Here is a 14,103-nt window from a genome sequence, read left to right on the forward strand (position 1 = left end):
GAACGCAATGAGGCCAAGCCGCTGCCTCTTCCACCTATTCAGTATTGACACCCGTATCTTCAAGCGTTTCATACGTGCTACTGTTGTTCACAAGACGGTGCAGGTAATAAAATGAAATGAGATTCAGTCGTTCATACTTTTCGATGCGCGTTGTCTTTTACTGTTACCAGGTGACATCAGATCTGTTGAAAGACGGTGGGCAGCCTGTGTTAGAAAAACTGGGCACACTGTATACGAAGTGTCTCTTGAACTCTCTTCACGATGAGCGTTCCAGGATCTTGGAAGAACATGCTAACATAATCTTAATTCATAAGAAAGGGGACGTCAAGGACTGGAAAAGTTACAGGCCGATCAGCTTACAGTTACAGGCCGCTTACAGGATCTTACAGGCCGCTTACAGGAAAAGTTACAGGATCAGCTTACAGTTACAGGCCGATCAGCTGTCCGTTGTCTACAAGCTATTTACAAAGATAATAGCTAATAGAATTAAGACCACCTTAGAATTCAATCAACCAAAGGACCAAGCAGGAGTTCGTACAGGCTTTTCGACAATAGACCATAATCACATTATCAATCAGATGGTGGAGAAAAGCGCGGAATATAGCCAACCCCTCTACATAGCCTTCATAGATTACGAGAAGGCATTTGATTCAGTGGAGATATCAGCAGTCATGCCGGCACTGCGGAATCAGGGCGTCGGCGAACCATATATAAAATTACTGAAAGAAATATACAGCGGCTCCACAGCCACCACAGTCCTCCATAAAGAAACCGACAAAATTCCAATAAATTGGGGTATAAGGCAGGGAGGCACAATCTTCCCAATGCTATTGACCGCGTGCTTAAAGGAGGTTTTCAGGGCCCTAGATTGGGAACAGTCAGGGATAAGAGTTAATGAAGAATACCTTAGTAACTTGCGATTCGCTGATGACATTGCATTGATGAGTAACTCAGGGGACAAATTGTAACTCATGATTATTAATTGGACAAGGAAAGTAGAACGGTATGTTTGAAAATTAATATTCAGAAAACTAAACTAATGTGTAACAGGCAGTTTGCCATAGGTAGCGAGACACTGGAAGTGGTAAAGGAATGCGTTTACTAAGGACAGGTAGTGACAGCGGAGCCGAACCATGAAACTGAAGCAACTAGAAGAGTAAGAAAAGTAAGATGGAGCACATTCGGCAGGCATTCTCAAATCATGAATGGTAGTTTACCACTATTCCCCAAGAGAAAGAATATATATAGTATAAAGCAGCTGCACCTTACCGGTACTTACCTACGGAGCAGAAACCTGAAGGCTTACAAAGAGGGTTCAACTGTGATTGAGGACTACGAAGCAAGCAATGGAAAAGAAAACGATAGGTGCAGGGGCGTAGCCAGAAATTTTTTTCGGGGGGGGGGGGGGGGGGGGGTTCAACCATACTTTATGTATGTTCGTGCGTGCGTTTGTATGTGGGCGTGCCTATATACGCAAGCAAAACTGAAAAATTTCGGGGGGGGGGGGTTGAACCCCCCAACCCCCCCCCTTGGCTACGCCCTTGGATAGGTGTTACCTTAAGACAAGAAGATAGCAGAGTGGGTCAGGAAACAAAACAGATGTTAAGGACATCTTAGTCGAAATCAAGAAGAAGAAATGGGCATGGACAGGGCATGTAGCGTGTAGACAAGATAACCGCTGGTCATTACGAGTAACAGACTGGATTCCAGGAGAAGGCAAACACTCAAGGGGAAGACAGAAAGTGAGGTGGGCAAATTGCATTAAGAAGTTTTGCGGGCATAGCGTGACCACAGAAAGCACAGGACCGGGTCGATTAGCGGTACATGCTGCATGGGAGAAGCCTTTGACCTGCAGTAGGTGCCGTCAAGCTGATGACGTATGTATGTATCGGCTTCAATTGAGCCAATTGTTGAAGGTTGGTCCGCGTGTTCTGTCCTCCCTATTCAGTATTGACAACCGTATCTTCAAGCGCTTCATACGTGTTACTATTGTTCACAGGCGTTCATATCTTTTCGATGGGCGTTAACTGTTACCAAGATGTATTTCGCCACGGGCTTGAGACTATAGTGAACTATAGGTTGTAGTTCACTGTACTCGAAAGACTTACGTGAGTGTTGAAGCCCCACAGTTAGCGCAACGAACTCGACGTTTTGTGTGTGTGTGTGTGTGTGTGTGTGTGTGTGTGTGTGTGTGTGTGTGTGTGTGTGTGTGTGTTGTGTGTGGTGTGTGTGTGTGTGTGTGTGTGTGTGTGTGTGTGTGTGTGTGTGTGTGTGTGTGTGTGTGTGTGTGTGTGTGTGTGTGTGTGTGTGTGTGTGTGTGTGTGTGTGTGTGTGTGTGTGTGTGTGTGTGTGTGTGTGTGTGTGTGTGTGTGTGTGTGTGTGTGTGTGTGTGTGTGTGTGTGTATTTTATAGCTCATGCGAAACGCGTCCCACTTTTCCCGAGCACGTGTGCCGACGTCTCAGTACGCGCATGGCCTTCGAGATCACAGCGCATCGCCCGTCGCACCAGCCGAACGTCGCGATCTCGAATGCCGTGCTAAACTTGAGGTCTCAGGCTCGTGTTCAGTTCGACCCAGTCGTTACTAGGATAAACAGCGCTTATCCTCATAACGTGGGTCTGCGTATCATTTCTTTAGATGTTTCCATACTGAGAGCAAGTCGAGGCGTAATGTACAGCAGTTCCTGCATACGCTAATTCCATGCCTTTCGCAAAGTGATTTCAGCAATCAAAGGAACTGCCGCGCACCTGTAGTGTCTTTGTAATTACCACCTATTAAATGTTCGTGTGAACGAAGGCGTACGCACACTGTGTCAAAGGAAACTTAAGGGATCTGATGGGCTTGGTTTTCAATGACTGTGCGCAATTATGCAAGCATGGAAAATGCGGGAAAATCGAAATTCAGCTTTCCTTTCTGTGAAAATACATTTGAAGAAGACAGAAATTTGCTATTGATTAAGAAAAAAGTTTTGGTAGAAAAAAAGTGAGAGAGAGTGAATTTCTTGCTTCCTGTGGAAGCGAACCTCCCGTGCACGACGCATCCAATGGTCTCCATCAATCCAGCTGCTGCAATTGCGGTCAGTCCGTCTCTTTCATAAGTACTACTCTAAACATAGCCCAAATGTTGGTCAATAGGGAACCCGAGCTCAAGTTTGCGGTGCGACGACAGCGCCGCGCCAGCCGCGCTGCGGCTCTGTCGGAAAGCTCTGAACCTTAGGCGCGGCCAACTCAGCCCCTTTCACGGTAGCGGTAGCGCACGTGCGCACGCGTTCTTCTCTCGGTGCGGGTAACGTGGGGGACCGTCAGCTGGGTACCGTAGGTACGTTGAACCGAGATGCTTGCTGTGCGAAGCTGCGCATTTCCGCGATGGCAGAAGCGACCCCGCGGAAGCGCAAGCGTGGTCCGAAGTATTGCGGTTTAGTGGCCAGCCACAACAGTGCGGACAACACCAAGGCACACGATTCACGTGTTAAACTGTATCGGTTCCCGGGCGTCTCACACGAGAAATAAAGGCGGCAAGCGTGGATAGCTGACAGCGCTGTCTCGCCTTCTATTTTGGCTGTCTGAGTTCATCGCTTTCATTCGTTCCGATTACCTGAATCGGTAAGTAACGCGGCGCATGCACCCAGTGACTACAGTAACGATTACTCGCTGTCTTCTCGCATTGTTAAAGTCCAGTTACGGTTGTAGGTGAAGCAACTTTGTGTTTTGATTCCCCGTGCTCGTGAGACCTACCCGTCGTTGTTGAACGTTCACATTCTCGTTATACCGTTAGCGTTGCGCGGTTGGTTGAATTCAACTGAACTCGGCACATTGTCATAAGTTCGGCGCCTGCATTTCACGCGTCGGGAAGGATGCTTTATTACGCTGTAACGGACGTCTGTGCATTTTCAGCAAGCTTTGACATCGTTCTGCAGGTTTGCTTTGTTTTCGTCACTTTATTAGGGTGATATATATTTAAGCCGCTAAATATAACTGAAGTAACCACCTTCTGATTTTGTGCGATTTTCTAGCCGCGTTCACGCAACAGGTTTTATACGCCTGTCAAGTCGATATCATAAAAAGAGACTGCAAGCATGACGCGAGAGCCGAAAAAACGAGGCGAGCAGTTCATCTTGCTTCACAGTGGTTAAAGCTCAGCTAGCTGCCTCGCGTCTTAATAGGCGGGTGATTCTCCAGCGGCACGGAGGACTTGACTCTAACCTTCTCAGGAAGCAGTGCCATGGCCGTATAATATTTTTTTCGCACGCCGCAAACGTTTGTTCACGAAAGTACACGGCTGCTACTTTGAGCATGCCATATCAAAACATCAATCATATGATTCGTAGTCCACGCCGCAAAACATCGATAGCGTGTACGGCTTCATTTCGGAGTGCATGTGGACCATTATTCATCTTTAACATGACAGAATGAGACTTACCTCGAGGTATACGTCCTACACGGTGTAATCGCGACTTGGGAAATGCATTTCGCTTTGAGTCGGGCGTCGTTGTCGTCGATCGTCTGCTCTTCACCTTAACGTGATTGACGAGCCTTTCTCATTTTATCAAGTTCGCTTTTCAGAAGTGCCAGTCAAGCTTGAAAATCCTTTTGAAGCCGCACTGCAAGTGGTACATTGTGAGGCGCCGCAAGTGCACCGCGAGAGCTCTGCACGTGCACAGAAGCGCGCAGCAACGCGGTGGAGAGAAGGGAAAACGCGCACTGCTTACACCCCAGTTTCTCTTTTTCTGCCAGAGATGGCGCTGCCTGTCAAGAGCAGCAGCGCCGGTAAGCGTTGCTTGGGAAACCTATACCACTAAGCGCAATGGCGATCGACGTGTAACATACTTTGAAATTCAGGGCTCCCGCAGTAAGCGTTGGCGTATCCTGGTGAATGTGTATGTTCAGGAGGGTGGGGGGAATTGTGAGGTTTGAATAAACCCTCTGAAAGCTACATAGTGAGGATGACAAAGAGGCAAGAAGGTATGTGAGCGTACGTCATCACGAACACTTTTTCTTCTTTTCTTTCTTTGAACGCACCGCTTCACTTTCTGTGTGATCAAGAGCGCGGCGCAGGCGTGTGGCGGCACCCAATGGCAGCCACGGTAACTATGCAGCGCAAGAATGCTCAAATCAGCTAATGGCTGTGCGCTTCCCTCCGTTAGAGTGTACTGTAGCTCCGTTGACGTTGTCGGTCCTGTCGATTACGTAATTTGCCGAAAGAAGAGCGAGCGATTTCTATCCGTCTTCGAAGCGTAATCGTAAATGCTCCCGCCGCGTGCAGTGCTGTATCAGTTGACCCACATGTTCACAGGAGCCTCGACTACTGATCGGCAGCGTTTCGCGACTCTGTTGAAAAAAAAAAAAAGAAGCTTGTATCCGCTGTTTGCAAGCTTACTTCCGGCATCTAGCTACTCACTCCTTCCGGGTGTTAAGCTAGACTCGACGTGCACCTCACCGCGTAACAGTGATAAGATAAAATACTGGAATTCTCTGTCCCGTTTCTATATTATTATCTATATATGCTCATATTCCAAGCGAAGTGTATCGACCACATCCGCATCTTAAGGTCAAGAGCTCTGCCGGGAGCCGTTGTTTACCCAGCGATAGACGCAACGTTTAGTTTGAGAACGTGCCAAGCAACAAGACCGACGACAGCGGAACGTAGCCCTTCGTGCTGCACTTTGCCTTGTCAGCCACGAACAACATCATTTACATGGTCTGTATTCACCGTTCACAATGCGGCACTGCAATCTGCTATGCGCGACGCGACCATCTAGCCCTGCTAACTTTCCTACGCAACACTGTTTGGGCCTCCCGTTTATAGACATTCTTCGTTGTTCATAGTTTATTTTCTGTATGTCTTCGTCAATAGTTTACTTCCTATTTCCTTCCTCTTTCTGTCTTCCTATCTTCACGTCCTCTATTCGCTCCTTCCATAGGCGTGCGCACGGGGGGGGGGGGGGGGGGGGGCAGGGGGTGCGGCCGCCCCCTCTAATCACCTAAGAGGGGGGGGGGGGGGCGCGAAATCTGCCCCGCACATTGACTCTTCTAGTCACCTTAGAGGGGGGGGTGCAAAATCTGCCCCATACATTGACTTGGTAGGCTGGGGGGCGCTGCGATGAACCTTTGCCCCCCCCCCCCCCCCCCCCCCCCCCGGTGTGCAACCCTGCGCATGGCTCCTTCCGAAAAAGTAGGCAAGCGTTGTGCCACACTCGGTGCCACCCCACTCCTCAGTTTCTTTTGTGTTCTTGTATGCCCGTGCATGACGTCGATTAATAATAAGAATAATGATTGCTGCGCGGACTATGCGATCAAGTGGTGTCGGAGGTCAGAAAATTCATACCTTGACCGAGAAAGTTGGGGCGCCTTTCAGATTTCAAGGCTTCCGAAGCTGGGGCGCCTTTCACATTTCAAGGCTTCCAAGTCATAGCGGAATTATCAGTAGAAATAGGCCGATAACGCGGCCCGGATAGCTCTCGAAGACAGCACACGAGAACTGATGCCATCGTCACGCTCAGATATCACTAGAGTACGTTTTGAGTTAGAAAGATATATCATGCTTAGTGTGACGCACCATATAGGCGTAGTGAGAGTCCGTTCCTGGGGGGAAAGAGCCAGTTCTCCCCCCCCCCCTCCCTTTCCGAAATTTTTAGTCTGTACGTGCGTGAACATGCACATATGTATGGGTTGTGGGCAATGTAGCCCTAAAGTTCCTATGCGGTTGGCCGGTGAAAAGCTGCAGAGGGGGCGAGTGGTAAAATGACCGAGGCACATGACATGACCGATGAAATACTACGATCACATGTTTATTTCGTCAAGTATGCTACACATTAGAAGCATTTCGAACTTTTTTAGGTCTAGTAGGTCTAGTGAAGTAGGTCTAGCATAGGTCTAGTGAAGCGGAATTTCCCAAATGTGCCGAAGACCTTAAACGGCATTCTTTCAGACTGTACACCGAACCTCGAGCCTCTCTGGTAGCGAACTCTTGTCACGGTGTCCATATGCCTATATTTTTCAAGGCATCGCCGTCAGGCGACATCGCCGATTTCATCCACTGCTTTGTACTTGTTCTTTTCCACTACATGTCTGTAAAGCCCGACGAACGTGCACTCTGTACGAACGATGTGAGAACCATAGGAGTGGGCACTATAGGGGGCACGGGGGGGGGGGGGGGGACAAAGTCTGCCCCGTGGGTTTACTCAGTTATGGTCACGTAGGCATTTGACGATAATGGCGGCCCTTGATGCTGCATTCCAAGAACTGTTTAATTCCCATTCCTACTTCAGGAAAGCCAGAGACCAAAGGCAGGCCATTGTGATAAGCACGTCAACGCTTCATTTTCTTTTTTCATCCATTGTGAAGCATGTTGTCTTTTGGACTCGACCAACAGTTAGGGGGGGGGGGGCATTGCTTTTCTTAATGGGGAACCCTGTGCACGCCTATGGTGAGAACTGTACTCGCCTTTCGATTTTCGCCTACAGTCGACTTTCGCAAGGAAAGCCGACTGCACTATTTATACGGGACTTGTGGCAATGCTGGCACTGTGAGAGCAAACACTTACCCTGCTCAGGAGGCGTGATTCCCTGTGCTTCAGGCACGAGGTACACCGAAACTGTAAAGTGATCGGCACCAAGGAACGCTCGCTTTGGAACACTAACGGAAGCACTCCGCTGCCATATCAATCCACGTCAAGCCAACGCAGTGTCCGAGGGTACCAATAGAAATTAGCTGACGTTGGGCGACGCAACCCATTTCGTTTTCTGCAGGCTTATTTTACGGATGGGTTTCGGTGCCGCTAATTGGGCTGTTAACCTTGCCGCGTTGTACCTTGAACAACTAAACGAACAGTGCTACGGTGAACGTATACGCATGAAGGCGGCTGGGTTGGTGCATTCGACGATTCCTCACCTATCAGTTCACGTCACGAGGTACAAAGATAAGAAAACATTCGTTTAACATTACAGCTCAAGGTGGCGGCGTCCGTATGTCTTAGGCAAAACGTCTATATAAGCGAATGTTCACTATCAGTAAGGGGGGAGGGGGTTCGCAATGTCTGCCCCACACATTTACTCAGTCGGACCACGCTTATGACGACAATGGCGGCCGAAGGCCCCTGATGTTGCATTCAGTGAGTTGTTTACTTCCCGTCTTATACAGGAAAGCGAAGGACCAATCGCAGGCCATTGTGAGATGCACGTCATCACTTCATCTTAATTTTTTACATCAATTCTTCAAACGGGGGGTGGGGGGGGGGGGGGCTGAGATGAAGTTTGCCCGGGGGGTCGCCTGCGCACGCCTATGTACACTAGTACCAAACTTTCGTGTAATATTTTTTATATACACCATGAGGCCACCGCCGCTCCACTCCAGCGTTCAAGAGTGCCCGTGTGACACCGGTATTACTTCAGGCTGAAATATAGCATTGACTACAGTATTCAATGTGGTACTTCGTCAACAGCTTTTAAATAAGACTGATACATAAATATTAAGCAAGCTGTATGAGTTTGCATTATCATGAACGTCATGGCAGTGCACTGAAGTCATGACATGCCATGTAGTGGATTGACGACACTGTCGCTTCGGCGTCACTGGAGTTTTAAGCAAAAACGTCTTGATCCTTTGATCAATATAGCGTCGACAGTCCCGTAAATACATGGGCTGCATGCATCTAGGTAATTCGGTGATGAAAACAAGAAAAGTTACCCCTCGCTGTTCCAACGTCTCGTTCCTTCGGGCATTTTTCGTCGTTGCTGATTATTAGAAAAATAGTCAGCATTTCGAGTAACGAATCGAGTAGAACACTCAATTCGTTATTCGAAATTTCCGAATATTCGCACATAGGTATGACGAACAAAACGCGTCGAAAATTGCAGAAAGAAAAAAAAAGCGAGCACCTGCATTTGCTCCGTTTTATTACGCAAGGTTGAAAAGTGTGATACCACTGTTTGACGGGACCATGCGTCAATTCAACAATTCCCGCTGACCTTTATTGTAATACCGGTACGAGCACTCTTCAGCGCGATTACGGCTGATCAGGATAAGCCTTGATCCGGATCAGGTGCTGCTACACGTCACTGAAAATGTTCGATCTATAAAGGCGCTTATTGACGGCACTAGTCGACGAAGCACAACGGCGACAGTCAAGACAGAGCGCGGACTCTGAGCGCGAGGAGCGTGCTGTCAGAGGAGAGCCGAAGAGGACGACCCACTAGAAAGCGCTCGAGAGGACGACCCATTACAGACTTCCATCGTTTCGCTACAGATCATAATCTGTGTTATGTGGGTTAGTCCTCGTGCGTTGACAAATAAGCTGGCAAAATTTTAACTCATTTGGTCGAGCACGTAATTTAGAATTGAATATTTAATAAACATGCGAGCGGCCCGAGAGTCGGGCAATACTGGAACACTCGCAAGCCGTGACGTATAACAAGCGGCTTGCTGTCCGTGCGTCTGCATTCCAGCGAACGATACGGTTCCGTGGTCAGCTGCGCGTGAAATCGGGATATTTTAGCTTTCTTCAGCTTGACACTGAAAGTGTACGATTTGCCGCGGCCGAAATTTTGGCAGAAGACTGCTCCGCTCCAGGCAGCACATGACGTCACGGGCGCCATAGCAAAATGGCGGTCGCCGGCGGTAGGCGGGGTTTATAGCCGGCGACTTCTAGGGCTTGTTTTGCACTGAACTACTCTTTTACGGCCCACTTTTGAAATCTGTATAGACATAATAGACCCTCTACTTCTAGTTTTCGCTGAAAACCACAAATTATTGGGCGACACTGTCATGGCCTTTTTTCATCTTGATCAAGCCCGATCTGGATCAACACGATTGAGCCCTGGCTCCCAGATAGCGATTTCACCGACGCCTGCGCCAATCTCGATCCCTGTTAGTTTCTGCCATGTAGCAGCGACAATTCATGATCTCGAATCTCAAGAAATCTGATCCAGATCGGCCCTGATCGCGATCAAAAGTGCCCGTGTAACACCGGTATGAGACCAATGCGACGACTGCATAGTAAAACTCTCACGAGTACACATACCGAAATATTAGTTAGTTTACGTACTCACTGGGCAGGCCACACAAGGTCGGGATAGTTCGCGTTCGTATACTGTCCGCGTATCCTGGTCTACGCCTTGCGCCAATTCGCGCTCTCAGTCATGATAATAATAAAGATCAAGCGGAAAAATTAGAACTCGCAAACATGTGTGTGATCCCGTCGAATTGAATCGGAGATCAAGTAGTCCACTGTAATCTTCGAGTCAACTATCACGGGCTGTTCGCCAGGAACACATCCAGTGCACAATGCAAGCAAGACACAGCAGGTCTATTATTTTTTAACAAATGTTTATTGTAGCGACCACTCGCGCAGACGGGCTGTCGGGCGGTCGTGCCACTTCGCCGCATGCCATGCGCGCTCGTTGGTATACAAACAAGGGCGCGACAGAAAAAAAAAAAAAATCCTACATTGATACTCACTTATGACCAGCACGTTTTTTATCCGAAAGTACATTTTTTTTTTCCTGAATGGTGTTTGTTTATGTACAGAAAACGCCGCGACGTCGGCGCTGAATACTGCGCTGGAGTAGCCGTGAGTAGCCTACTCCAGTTTCTAAGCCTAAACTAAGCCCACCCAGGTGTTTCCACGACCCGGGCTCGGAATCACAGTAATAAATACGCACGTCTGCAACGCAACAGAAGGTGGATAGAAAAGAAGAGATGGTGTGACGCTCTTATCACACTTAAGTGAGAAACAATTCAACGCAACAACTAACCAACCTTATCTAGCAGGCGCTCTAAGCAATGTAATAAAAAAAAAAGATCGCTCAACCACAGTCGCACAGTCGAGAACCAACGGAATGAATGCATTGCGTCTACGACTCAAGAAACACAACTCGAACATAATCAGCGAGACTCTGACGTCACAAATGAGTGTTAGTCTTTGTACAGTGCGACAAAAAAACACCATTCGCAACTTGCACCTTATAAACGGGACGAAACCTGTACAATTGACGAAAGATGAAAAAAAAAAAAAAAACGCGACAAACGAGACTGACCGTACTAGCAACAAAAAGTTTCAACAATAGTTTCTCTCAGTGTTCACCAGGCTCAACCAAAAGAACGTATACACTTCTTTAAGACTCGTGACGTCAACAACAGTCGTTGCACTCTTACCACACGCGCGGAACTCGAGGAACGCTATGGCACAAGAAAAAAAAAATTCAGTCGACAAAGTTGCTAATGCAGTCCTGATAAGGCAGGCGCAACATACAGCACATGTGGTCCAGGCACGTTTTTTTCACCGCACAGCGATACGCAATTACTATACGCAGTATGTGAGAAGGGACGTATAGGCACTCCCCATAAAAAAGCCACAGGGTTTCTTCCTTCAGCAGTCTGTAACCCAACACTATAAGCGGTGGGCCCAGAACCCGCCCACTTGAGGCACTGAAGCGGAGAGGCTCTAACTGACATCACATCACGCGTGCAACGACAGCGAATCACTAGACGCCACGACAACAGCGCGACCGATGTCCCCTTAAGTGCCCTTTGCGCGCACACACACACACAGACATGTAAGCAGCGCACAAAAGCACAACACAACACACAGCGCAGGCACACCAACGACTGGCGGAGACTTGCATTACCAGCGACACCACACACAATTGATCACCAGACGCACCCAGGATTACGGTGTGCGAGTCCGGGGTCGCGTCGTGACACTCTTAACCCAGCACGAAGTCGACGCCGGAGCATATGCACTCGAACCACAACGTCATGACGTGGTCCTCGCACACGATTTCATTTGCTGTTCTTGCATAAAGTTAATTGATCACTAGATGCTATGAGAAAAAGCCTAAGTCTTTAAGTGCCTTGGTGGCCCTCTGTATGAGCTCGTCCTTGTACCTCCATATCGTGGTGTCCTTGACGGTGTAGACCTTGAAGTCGCTGTTGCAGCTCTTCTTCAGGGGTCCCACGCAGTCCTTGCGGTAGTGCTGCAGCTGCGCGTACGGCGTGTCGATGCTGTACGTGGTGCACGTCCCGAAGCAGTTGAGCGGGAAGTGGTTGTGCACGGACACGATGCGCTCCACGTTGTGGAAACACTTGACGTACGAGCCCGGTTTGGTGAAGTTCTTGGCGCGGTAAACATGCTGCAACATGTGCATGTAACCCGGGATGCCCACCTCGTGCACGGTGTGCTTGGCGTCCTCGTTCATCATGTCGTCGAGGAAGTAGACGTTGCGGACGTTGTAGCTGGCCCTCGTGTAGTTCTTCTGCTGCAGGGCCATGGGCACGACGTCGTTCATAAGCTCCTTCCAGGTGTTGTGCTGTACGGGCATGACGACCTCGTCGATGTCGAGGAGAACGATGTACTCGTACGAGTAGAGGTTCCGGTAGAGGCAGTCGTTGTACGGAATCAGCTCGTTCTGACGCTTGTGGGTGAGCTTCATGCTGAGGAAGTTGTGCCGCAGGCCGGGCAGGTTGGGCTGGCCTCCGGGCAACGTGATCGGCGTCAGCTCGACCAGTCCCTTCTGCTGGTAGTACTGCAGAGTTTTGGATATGTTGGGGTGAATCTCGAGTTCGTACAGGAAGATCTTCTTGGCCCCCAGGATGTTAAGCAGCTCTATCCACTCGATCAGGCGCACGCTCAGGTCGTCCTTGAGGAAGTCCAGGCCCTTGACGCACACGGCGAAGTCCTGCTTGACGGCCGGCCGGTTGTTGACGACGCGCACGTTGTTCGTGGGCTTGTCGCACTGCTTCTCCACCAGGGACACGCTCAGAGGAGCTTCGCGCTTCGGGTTCAGGTAGGGCGCCTTGCAGGTCACGATGAAGGGCTGCAAGATGCCGTCCTGGTAGTTGCCCCACTTGGAGTACCACGCGTAGGTGTACTTTGTGGTGGAGATGGTCGGGTAGGCACCGTTGTTGTACCACAGCTGGCACAGCGTCGGAGGCGGCTTTACTCTGTCGGCCATGACCAGGATTCGTACCAGGGGTACGTTGCCGACTCGCGAACGGTTGTCGAAGTACGCGCCGTAGATGTAGAAGGTGCCGTTTTTCGCGGAAAGTTTCTGCCAGTACAGGTTGTTGAAGGCCAGGTCGTACAGCTCGGGAAACTTGACGCAACTCTTGGAGCTGATGGGAGGCTTGCGACCGTTCTCCCAGTAGGCCCTTGGTATGTTGGACATGTTGGATAGCTTCGACAGGAACTCCTTCATGGAGACGGAAGGGGATATGTCGATGTGAGGACGCAGGTTCAGGAGCGCTTTCCCGTTGGGCGTCGTGTCGCGTTGCGAAGCCGTGGATGACACTAGTTTCGAGGTGGGTACGGACTTGACCGGTTCCACGGGTACGTGGTGTTCAGGAGGCGCTGCCGTTTGTAGCAATGATCTCTGAAATGGCCCGATGAGGAACGAGTTGCCGGCTCCGTGAGTGAAATGGAACACGGCGTAGCAGACGCCTATCCAGACGAATGCCAGTAGAAGGACCCTCCGTAGGGCCTTCCAGGCGACCAGGAGTTGCTTGCGGGCCATGATCACTGGCGTGGGTCAGGTCTTCAACGGCCTTTCCTGCGAACAACAGAAACGCAAAGAAATAAGCTAGTTGCTTGCGGAGCGAGAGGTTACAGTTGAAGGCGTAGTAATAGTTTATCCTATAAACGTCCACATTATACACAACCAGGTCTGCCTAACAGTGCTCTGCGTTTTGGGCACACTGCTGCGGCACCCGCACACACACGCTTAAGAAGTCCGCTGGCAGCAAAGTTGTCCGGGCTTTAACACCACACATCAAGTAAATAGTGGCGCCGTATAGACCTTAAGAGCGTCGCAGAGTGCGCAATAATTTAGCACAAAACCAGCGGCCTCGCCGACTTCTTAAGTCTTCACATTACTCCGAAAGGCTAGCACTCTTCAAGGGTCACACTCAATGAAACAAAAGACCGCACTTCAACCTTTCTACGCACGCTCATTTCGGTCCCGACGCATTCTGACGAGATATTCATCACTGCTTCATCAGCCACGACACAACGACAACGAACGGAGGACGCACTGCATACAGAGTAACCGTGGCGCTAATTCCTTTCGAAGCTTCAGTCCCCTGACTTCTTTCTCTTCTTTCCTCGAAGCGTT

At 49.5% G+C, this 14,103-nt stretch overlaps 1 protein-coding gene across 3 annotated transcripts in view; it reads right to left on the bottom strand.

Moving 5' to 3' along the window:
- Positions 1–10,511: 10,511 nt before the first annotated feature.
- Positions 10,512–14,103, bottom strand: part of LOC119404946 (uncharacterized) — a 244,579-nt gene continuing 240,987 nt past the window's right edge. For all 3 annotated transcript variants that reach the window (XM_037671671.2, XM_049419131.1, XM_037671674.2), the window contains one exon: positions 10,512–13,542. In XM_037671671.2, coding sequence (XP_037527599.1) covers positions 11,818–13,506 — 1,689 coding nt within the window. In that variant the 5' untranslated portion in view covers positions 13,507–13,542 and the 3' untranslated portion in view covers positions 10,512–11,817. The remainder of the gene's footprint in view (positions 13,543–14,103) is intronic.

This window comes from Rhipicephalus sanguineus, chromosome 9 (assembly GCF_013339695.2).
Source record: "Rhipicephalus sanguineus isolate Rsan-2018 chromosome 9, BIME_Rsan_1.4, whole genome shotgun sequence".
Taxonomy (NCBI): domain Eukaryota; kingdom Metazoa; phylum Arthropoda; class Arachnida; order Ixodida; family Ixodidae; genus Rhipicephalus; species Rhipicephalus sanguineus.